General features: G+C 37.6%; 1 protein-coding gene across 1 annotated transcript in view; it reads left to right on the forward strand.

Moving 5' to 3' along the window:
- Positions 1-6,242, forward strand: part of ELOVL4 (ELOVL fatty acid elongase 4) — a 36,498-nt gene extending 30,256 nt beyond the window's left edge. Inside the window, exons 5-6 of the mRNA XM_050971939.1 lie at positions 836-963; positions 1,458-6,242. Coding sequence (XP_050827896.1) covers positions 836-963; positions 1,458-1,733 — 404 coding nt within the window. The 3' untranslated portion in view covers positions 1,734-6,242. The remainder of the gene's footprint in view (positions 1-835; positions 964-1,457) is intronic.
- Positions 6,243-11,209: the final 4,967 nt, after the last annotated feature.

The following is an 11,209-nucleotide window of genomic DNA, read 5'->3' on the forward strand; positions in this document are numbered from 1 at the left end:
GACCACATGGGCATCTGAGCTGTTTGATGTCAGCAGCTATTTGTCTGTATTCTCCTAATCTTATACATTAGAGTATTTTTGAGCCTCTCTGTCAGTGTAAGAGTACTTTAACAAGATATAAGGTGTTTCTGTTAAATGGCTGCTAATCTTGACAAAGCAAAGAGATCTTAATGCAAATGAAACTGTCAACGTGCATCTAACTTGGATCATTCTGGAAAAGGTTATACTATACACTGACATATTTAAGAATGCTGGATATTTTAAATCATTAATAAAGAAACTAAAGATTATTAATTTAGACAAACTCACCTGGCAATGCCTTAAAGTTCTTATAAACATGAGTCAAGTCTTGCTTTGTATGGGCTTTCTTTAGCCTATTTAATCACACTTCCATGTGAGTTTCTTGACTTCTTGCTGAGAAGTGAACCTTTTGCATTTAAATAGAGTTTAGGAGATTCAAATTCAGAGCCTGGTACTTTATACTTTACATTGTCAAAAAAAGCTTTTAATAATCCTTCAGAAAAACAGTTGCAGTTACACTACAACTGCTAATGTGGAATAGATGTCACTTATGTTTGTTCAACAAAAATCTTATAAAAAGATTTTATAAGTAGTTACCTTGAAGATGTGACGTACTACTTGCCTTAACATCTGTTTGTGTCAGCACTTGTTGACAGCCAGGTCTGCATTATACTATTCAATATTTTGGAGATGGAATCCTGACATGTCCCGTGCTTTGTAATTTTTGCTATTAAAAATAATTATACAAGTAATACTAGAAAATAATCTTCTTTTCCAAAATTACATGATGGTCTTCCCTTCTGTTCCTGGACAGCTTTTTTCGGAGCTCAAATGAATGCGTTTATTCATGTCATTATGTACATGTATTATGGATTGGCAGCTTGTGGCCCTAAATTTCAGAAATACCTGTGGTGGAAACGATATTTGACCATATTGCAATTGGTAAGTGATTCCCCTTCTTTTGGAATAAAAGATGTTGCCACTGCATGGATTTGCATTTCCAGAACTTTGGATCAGATGCTGCTTCTTCCAAAAGTTCTCTGCCTGACACTCCTCAATTAGAATACTTCCTGGAGATGGAAGCATTTATTCAACTTTGAAAAAACATATGCAGCATATATAAGAGTTGTGTGAGTTAAAGTCTAATGCTTCCTTGCTGGTTGTTTCAACTGAGTAACAAAAGCACGTTCAAAATGTAGAGAAAATTCAGGTTGCTTATTATCTTCTCATTTTCCTGTTTCTGAAAACTGATGCCAGATACTGCAGTAAATGGGATGCTCCTGGTCAAGCATAAATGTGCCTTCATGAATGTGACAGCTTCCCTGCCACCTCCCAGTTCAGCTGTTTTCATTACTTAATGAATTGGTATAAACTGATGCGCTCAGACCTACAGGACATATGCAGACATTTTTGATTCTATATTTTCTGTCTTTCAGGTGCAGTTCCATGTGACTATTGGCCACACAGCCTTGTCTATTTATATTGATTGTCCTTTCCCTAAATGGATGCACTGGGGTGTCATTTTCTATGCTATCACCTTCATTTTCCTGTTTGGTAACTTCTACTATCGGACATATAAGCTGCCCAAGGAACCTGTAAAGAATGGCAAAATAGCAAATGGTGCTGTTGCAAATGGAGTAAGCAAACCAGAAAATAATGCGGTGGTGGAAAATGGAAAAAAGCAGAAAAAGGGAAAAGCAAAAGGAGAGTAACTTGATCCAGGCCTTAACCATTGTTGGCAGTGAGGAACCTCCAGTTTGGTTTATAAAAGGAAGAAAAAAACACTATCTGTACCAATTAACCTTAGGTTACTGAAGAGCTAGAACACAGATATTTTCATTATTTATGAAGATTGTTTTAAGAACAACACTAAAGTTGAATTTCTATTGTAATTATGTAATTATCATGCATATGGTCTCTGTGTAAACTTGTAGACTGCTGGTGTTGGTGAATGTAAGGAAGAATTGCAGTTGATTCCATGTTTAGCAGTCCAAAAGTTAATACTACCATTGATACAGGCAGTTTTGTTGGCACCCACATTTCTTGGGGGGTGGGAGGGAGGGAAAGGAAGTAGCATTTGAATACTTGTGCTTTCTTTCCAGAAAATTATTAAATTTCAAATTATGACGTATTATCTAATCAGAATGTGCAACTTTTCTTCTCTTTGGAGAGTACCTTCAGACAAAATATGTGCTGTCAGAACGGTGTTTGACTTTTCAGACATGACTTGATTTAATTGAGTATCTGTTACAGTTTGGTTTTTGTTTTATTATATTTTCTTGTGTGGAAATATACCTACCTCTTCATCTGCTGAAAAGAATATTGAGCATTAAATAACTGGTTTCTGAAATATGGAGTCCTCTAATCTAAATATCCGTTAATACTAATTCAGGAGAATGTGTGTTTCCCTGTGGGAGTAAAAGGGATTTTTGGTGGTATCCTTTGATCAAGTCATCATTTTAGTGTAAACTGAAATTTTGGAGTGGTACTTTCAGTAGAGCCAAGTCAAGAGTACATTTTAAGAACGTGTAAAATATGAACAAATATATTGGTTGTAACAAGCAGTAAAAATAGGCCTGCTGCTTGTTGTCCGTGACCTGCACTAAATCTGTAGCACTGACTGATACTCAAAATGCTGAGATAATGCTATGGTGGAGAGAAAACAGCATGTAATTCCATTTAGAAATGTTGTGTGCATGAGTAGTCATGCTAACTACCAGACCAACCATCACTTTATTGGGAGAGAGAATTCGGTTTAAAGTACTAAATACAGCAAACATAAAACATTGAAAGCATTGCTGTGGCTTGATACCTGTCAAAACTCTAATTGTTAGACACTTGCAGGCAAGGTATTGCTGATAGACAGGCCACCATTGTAAGATAATGCTAAAAACTGCTAAAATAAGTAGAAACTTTTAGATGGATTTTCATTTACATGTTACATAAAGCACTTTTTACCATTCCTTTTGTGAAGAAAATAGGGAAAGATCTGTACACATTCTGAATAATGTGATTACTAAGAGACACATTTTGAGCTGCTTAGCATGCAATGAGTAGAAGATAGGTGGAATTAGAAACTATATCCTGAATTACTGTGTTCCTTGGCCATCACTGCAAGAGCTGCATTGTTACTGTCCAAATGCATTCCCCCCAGCTCTGGTCAGAAACATATCCAGAGGTAGCAGCAAACATATATCTGGCAAGGGGCACCATTGGTGCAGAAAGAGTACAGAGAACTGTGAGTATAAAGTGAGTGACATGTTTAATAGATTTTTGTATCTCAATCATCCATTGACTGTTTATAATATGCAAGCAGGTCACATATTCTGGTTCTCAGGTTTGTCTTGTTTGTATTTAAAAAAAAAAAAAAATCTAAACCCAGAAAACAGGTCCTAGGAAAAAGAGTTTCGGTTGTATTAAAGAATAATTCCTAATGCTGGAATTGGTTCAGCTGGAAGGTGGTTCATCCCTAATCACCACTACTGTGGATTTTTGAGCAGAATGTAGAATTGTGAAAAACTGTCTCTGCTGAACTCAAATGCATGTGACCATGAAGTTTCTTATCTGCTGTGTCTTCTGATTCTTCCAGCCTTTGTAATGATGCTTTTTGCATTTGCATACCTGCGTATTTACGTAGTGTGGCACGGGGAAGAGGGATGGGGATCTACCCTTCCTTCTTGGACAAATGCCACTGCCCTTAACCAAGCCAAAATGCTGGCTGACTCAGTCACTTTGGAGTAGCTAAAGGAGTAAATAACTACAGAGCAGATTTGCAGCACACCTGCTGCTGCAAGGTAGTGGCTGGTGTGAATGCAGTCACCCTGCTGTAATTTCAAGGTGGTTTACCCCACTTTGATTAAAGGGTAGCTTCTTTCTATTTGCCATGGGATGTGGGCAGCTAACTTCTAAATCTGTATCATTTCTTGAATTGTGTTAGGTTGGTTGTTTGCTCTGTCATTCGTTCAATAAGCCAGATCAGCTACTCTGATACTCTTAATGTGATCTAGCTCTGAAACAGCATACTGGGGAGTATTCCAGTACAGGCTCAATTGTGTCTTTGCTACACTTTCTGACTTAGAATTATGTCTTGCATGATGGTAAATATTTAAATAACCGAAAGCCAATTTTTTTCCCCCCTCATCATGCATGGAAGTGAATTAAAGTTGATTGGAACTTGAGCATTGTTGACAGAACTTGAGTAGAAATCTACTAACAAATTCTGGGGTAATTGTTAAATTCTAAAAAGGTGTGAAAAACTCACTGCGACAATGCATGTATGCATACACATCATGTTTTCTGGCCCTGTGCATAAAACCAGTTTGAGAGATTGCCATTTCATGGGGGGAAAACCCCAGTTATTAAATTACTGGAACACTGTTGTTTTGAGTACATCTTTTGCAGTATGACTTTCCTAGGCCTATTATGATTTATTTGATTGTTCATGTAATTCAAGTCCCATTACAATCTTGAATATTTAATGGCCTTATTAAATGTGCATTTTTGTAGGCATGGTCTTGAGTGCAATATTTCTGTTTCTGACTATGCAGCCAGACTCACAGAATACAGGGCTCAACTTGTACAGCTTTTTGTTTTCAAAATATAGGCAATAATGCACATGTGAAATACTGACAGATTCATTAGAGTCATCTTTGAATCTTAAGAAGCTTAAAATTTTGCCATGAAAGTATGTATAAATGTGTATTTTCTATACACAGTACTGAAATTCAAATTATACAAACTTGCAGTACAGTTATTCTTTACAGGGTTGTTGGGGTTTTGTTCTTCTAAATCTTTCAATTTATTGAAAAATTAAATTCAAACCATTTGAAACTTTTCTTTTTTTGCCAACAAATAATAATTTTTTTGCTAAGAGTTCTGAAGCTCTTGGACCAGAGTCTCTAAATGTTTGATGCCATATAAGTAATTCCATTTCATTTAGCCTCATCTCTAGCAGTGACAGTTGTTGGATTATTTTAGCACTTTTTCAGTGTAAAATTAAATACAAATTATCTATACATGTGTGTATATATGTGTACACATACATAGTGTATGTGTGTGTATATATGTATGGGTTCTTAGCAGATTCTTTCAATATGTGAAGTAAATTATATTTCTTGAATGTGAATTTGGCAGGAGCTAATAGAATGATTCCTACAGCTCCAGCAGGAAAATGAAGCAGTTTTCCTTCCACAGATCCGGTATCAGTCTTGCAAACATAAATAGTATTTGTCAATTATTTTAGATATAGGGTGGCAGAAAAGACAGAGCCATTTCTACCAGTGTAATAGATATTTTGAGGCATCAGTTGTAGATTCTGAGGGGAGAGATCTCAACTCAGGGTAGCTGGGGAATTATGCTGTATTATGGTAGGGATCATTTTAGTATGAGTAACTTGCTCCAGGTGAGTCTTTGAAATCATTGCAATCATATTCTCTGTTTAACAGAAACCTTCTAAAAATAAATCATAGGGTCATAAAACCATTTAGGTTGGAGAAGACCATTAAGAAGACTGAGTCCAACTATAATCCAAATGTTTCTCTGTAAGTTCAAAAGCATGGCCTATTTGATTACAGGACCATCAATTTCTTCCAGCTCCAGACCAGGAGAAAAAGGTGAAGGCAAAATGAAAATGCTGCACATTTTTTCAGGTTAACCTAAGGGCACATTTCTTCAGAGTAAACACTTGAACTGCATGTGCTGGAAAGGGAGGTAAGAAAGGACAAATAGCTTTTGTGATGCAAGATCTCAGGCCTAAAATAGCTTACAAGCACTAGCTGTCTCTTAAAAACTTGAATAAAACTGTTCATGGTGCATAAAGGCAAACCTTGCATGAAGCTAGTGTGGGCTGAGAGTCATATTTAAAATGAGATCTATTTCAGTTAAAATTGAGGAGCTGATTAACTAGTGTATTGGTTAGAAACACAGGCTAATCTAATTTGATACCTAAAGCAAGACACCCCTATGACATCTCATTGCACTGCAGTCTGATGCTCCAGCCCCTCTGCTAATGCAAGCAGAGGGAGCTCCATGGAAATGAGTGGGTTGGTTCCCATTTTCCTCAGCAGAGTATGCTGAGCACTAAAGAGCAGAGAAAATACTTGCTTTCTGCCAATACCCCAGGAGGACTGAGGGAAATGTATGGTTCAGGGTGCTGCTTTTGCATAAGGTGTTCATGCTTTTGTAAACATTAAAAATAAACATTACTTTTTCATGCTGTTTGAGTTTGGTTTTATACATTCTGTAGTATGTTCTTCTGTGTCCCATCTTGCCTCAAGATTCCTGCTAATTTTAGCATTGTGCAGATTGTGTGATGTAATCTGTTTTGTTGTCCAGGACTTGGAGAAAACCATTTTTTTTTTGTGACACATCCTCCTACTTTAGGGCTACAGGGACTTCCTAATTTTGAATATTGTCCCTAAGTAATAGTGGAGTGGCTTTGAAATCACCCTTAGGGAACTGGCTGAAAATAGGATGCCCACTTAAACAACAAAGTCCCCTGAGTTTCCTTATTTGGTCTTGGAATTGTTAACAATTAGGAATACAATTACCCATGAAGTTTAGCTTTTGCTGGACACTGTGTTTTGTTAATGAAGTCTCTCATCCCAGAGAATCTGGAGCACTTTTGGCATTAGGTGCCATTCATGGTTACATGTGCTGGGTACAGTAAGTTCCTTCATTGTCTGCCAAGTATGATCTCTGTAATCAACCTTATAATATCAAGTTGCACCCATGTTGCACTCCTAGAACCTAAGTGCAAATAGCTACTCCAGATGTCAAGTAGTAGAGAATCAAGTCTGCCATCATAGCAAAATATGGTGTGGTCAATTATGTCTTGCACAATTCTCAGCTATTGCTTCAATCCACTGCTTGCATCCTCCCTGGAATCAGAAAATACACCAAGTGTTCAGAACAAGATTTGTCCTTTAGATGATTAACACACGCTGGGATAGGCTCTCTCTGCAGGCATCCTTCTCATAACTCTATTCCTCACCAGTAATTAAAAATAAGAACGTGGTCAAATCAGATTTATTGGGTGATGGGATAGAATAGACTGGATCCTCTGATGTTCTATTTTATTTTTTGTATCGCTTCTTAACATCTGGGAAATTGGGGTTCAGCAGGGGAATGGTTTTATTACCTGTTTTCTTGCTCAGCTCAAAGCACTGGGTGAGTGTGGGCTACTCAGACACACACATGAAGCATGTACTCAAAGACAGCTCTGAAGGCAGTGCCTTCCATGCACTTGTGCCTTTCAGTGTCTTTTTGTATGCTTGGGACTTCTAGGTCACCCCATGAATGCAGGCACACTTTTCTGTTGGCTGCCTGACATGTCAGTGACATCACATTTGACTGATTTACAAAGATACTTATTGATGGGTAAGTTTATGTCTCTTGATCATCCAGGCCCTGATTTGTGCACCCTATAGAACAGTGCTGGCAGTTCCTGCCAGAGCACCACACAGCCAGTGCTGCTTTGAGAGCAAAAGCTGTTTGCATTGTGATTCAGTAGGTGGGAATTGATACAAGCTGGCATGGCATCGCTGCTAGCTGTCAAATCAATCAGGTAGGTTTTAGTCTGCTAAATGAAGTCTTTGATTTTTGAAATGATTCAAAGTGTTTTCTGTCCTCCTTATCTTTAGCTAGAGAGCTATTGTTCTTGCAGTGGTGTAACCTTAATTTGTTTGAGAAAGCCACTGTTATGCTAGTATTTTTTGGAGTGTGTTTATGAGAGAAAGCTAGAGAAATACAAGAAACAATTTGGGCCAAAAGCTGGAGAACATGAGGTAATTGCCCCTCTAGTTTTTGCTGTTGCCCCTAGATGTTGCAGGAGTTAAATGACTAGAACAGTTACTGCTCTGTGTTCCTGACAGATGCTGTAAGGGTATACAAGCAGTGCACTTGTGCATAAATGCACTCTGAAGCACATGAAAGTTTGCTTGGTCTTAAATGACAGTCAAGAGAGTGATGTATCTAACTACAAATGCTAGGAGTGAAAGTAATGACAATCATACTCCTGCATTGACAGGACTCACTCTATTTTCTCATTAATAATCTTCAGAGCTTCTGAGTAGCTTCTTGCAGTAACACAAAGCCCTAAAAAGCTGCAAAGTGCTGTATAACTGCTGAAAACCTGTTTTTGCAGAGCTTCTGTTACTGCTTGGTTTCTTTTTTGCACATGTATCTTCAGGTCAGGGGCTTGCTTACTAAATTATCCCAGAGTGGGATGTATGTCATAGAAAGATCTTGTAGTAGCTGCAAGTGAGTAAAATGTTAAAATAAACCTTGGTGTTTTACAGTCAAGGGTTTCAAGTCCTTGGCATCATTTGGTACAGTGGGTGCACCTCAAATGCTGCTCTTGGGCACAGGGTACAGCAGTCTGGGTCGACCCAGCCTGATAGGAATTTTCCTTACTGAACAACAGATTCTCACCTGGAAATTGGTGTCTGACCTGGTTTCCACACATTAGACAGATGGCACAGAAGAAGTCCCTGGGCCAGTGAGGAATGAGGGTTATTTTGTAGTTCTACCTATTCTCAAAATATCAAATTTGGCAGGGGGTGTTGGAACATTTTCTGCTGACAGCATGAGGTATGGAGTTTGAAGAAAATGTATCTCTGGATGCAATACTTGTAAAGAGCCTAGAATACTGTTCAGCTCTTAGTTGCTTGACAGAAACCAAATGTGCTGGAAATGCTCCAATAAATAGGGAAATAGGAAAAAACCCACCACGTTGTTAGGATTTACTCAGAAAATGAGATTTTAGGTACTAGGTAGTTCTTTACCAAAAATTCCTCTTTTTTTCCTCTTTGCCCACTTTAGTCACTTCATCTGTGCATGCCTTTCTGCTGTGCTAGAGTGGCTCCTTGGATGAAGACTGTGATGTGTTGAGGGAATAGCTTGCTGCTGTGATTTGTCACTGGGGGATGTGAAGTGGCTTTTTTTGCAGTCTGAAATGCCAAAGAGAGGCCGCACATTCTGAGCAGGTTGAGTAGTACCAATATTTTTAATGTAATGATCTCAAAATTGGGTGTTCTGGATACAATAAACTAATAGAGAGAACAGCTTTTATTAAATTGTGTCTTCTGCTTAGCAAATAGGGGGCTACAAGGACAAACCCCAGTTTTGTAGTCTATGACATGAAGGCACACTGTACATTCATAACCAGAACTTTGGCTGTGAGAAACAGAGAATTTACTGTGCTATAAAATCACCTTGTTAGAGATTTTATACTGAGCTCTTCTGTGATGACAATAAATACCAGATTTTTCTATAAATCTGACTTTCAGGTATTTTTATGTTAAAGTCAGGTAAGCTTTCTTGTACAGGTAAAATCCCTCACTGTGAGTTTTGATGCTTTTTGGTATTCTGTAGATGAAGTTTCACTTATTTCAGTGAGAATTTCACTAAGGTCAGCCCATGATGCTAACAGAATTTATAAAATTTATTTACCATCTAGACCTCACATTGCACACTAGGCAAGTTGGAGTATAATAGGAATATAAGGATCAAAACCTTTAATTTTTTTTCCCCACTTTGTTTTCTTTTGGTAGTTGTTGTTTTGATTTGGCTTTGGTTTTTGGGGGTTTTTTGTTGGTTTGTTTTTTTTTTTTTTAAGACTTTACAATGAAAGTGTAATTACTTTAGTAAAATACTAGAAGTGGCAGCATATTTTGAACATACACAGTGTTGGCCGAGGCAGAATTCTTACAGAGGAAACTCCACTTTGTGCTGCGGACCAGTGCATGGGTGATTTTTTTTCTTGTTTATGACACTTTACTAAATCTCCTTTTGCTAAGGGATGAGATATGAGACTTGTATGAGTGATACTTGCAACTCAAACTCTCCTTAATGCCTCTAGTTGCACCAGCCCTGTGGAATACCCCTGTAGTACCATCTTGATAAGCATGTGGCATAAGTTGCCTGTCTCACAAGTCTATAAAATCTCTTGGATCCAGAAGATGTTGTCTGAAACCCATGGAAAACTACAGAGGGATTGATTCACTAAAATCCTTGAGCTGAACCATTAGGACAACAATTTCAATTCCAAATTTAGAATTTGTAATTTTGTAATTTTTGAAATTGTAGGTTTTTTTCACAGTCAGACTCACAGGGTGCCTTTCAAAATATATTTCAGCGCATTTTTGGCAGGGAGACAATTTTTCATTCTTTCAACACCTTGAGTCTGACTTTGCCAGCCTCTGGTCCAGCCCCTGGCTACCAGGGAGCAGCACTGGACTCTGCAATTCAGGGCAAGTATTAGAAGATGGATGCTCAGCTCAATAGGAGATACACTGAATAGAAGAAATCCATTTACTTTGTAATGTGTTTTGTTAGGAATTTTAACTGACTGAGAATAAGTGGGTATTTTCATCTGACAAAAATATTCTTGATATTTTCACATTACCTCTTGTTGCATGTTTTCATGGGGACTAGAAACATGTGCTGTAGGAACAAAGAGATGCACAAAGCATCAGTGGTCTGCTTGCTTTTGCATTGCAAGGATGCTGAAAATAATACGATGTTTTAGCCAGACAAAGGATTTGAGACTCTGTTCTCAATTTAATTTTTGGTGTAGCAATTTTGACAGCATGACATCTTGAGGCAACGTAATTCTTTGTTTGTTAAAACAGCAGCAGAATGCTGTGCAGTGCCTCCTTCACTGAGCAAATTTCCCATTATAAGCATAATGCCAGACACCAAGATTAGTTCTCAACATCATTGTGACCTGGTGAGCAGTCCATTCTGGATCTAAATTAGAAATTTAAAAGAATTCCATAATCTGCCACAAAGTCAATATAGTTAACAGGTTTTTTTTCAGCACAGTGACTAGGCCAGGATTAGAAATTATTAGCTGCAAAAGCTGTGTTTAGAAACTAGGAATTCAGAAAAATAAATGAAAAGATCAACAGATTTTTTGTGTTCTATTTCCTGATTTAAGTAAGTGTTAAAAGTCATTTCATTCTGTACAACTTTGTCATGTCTTTCTTCAGCAATGAGGAATAAAGAAAGAAAATCCCTGAACTCTGCTCATTGAGGTTATAACTTACTGTTCTTTTTGTGCTGTCTTCTATTTCAGTAGCTAAAGCAACTGAATTAAGAAATGCCCTTATTTTTGCTTATTAATGATATTTATATTAAGAAAATAAGTAGCAAGTTCTAAATTCCCAGCTGGAGCTTGTTTCTCTTT

The sequence above is a fragment of the Serinus canaria genome, chromosome 3 (genome assembly GCF_022539315.1).
Source record: "Serinus canaria isolate serCan28SL12 chromosome 3, serCan2020, whole genome shotgun sequence".
NCBI classification, from domain to species: Eukaryota; Metazoa; Chordata; class Aves; order Passeriformes; family Fringillidae; genus Serinus; species Serinus canaria.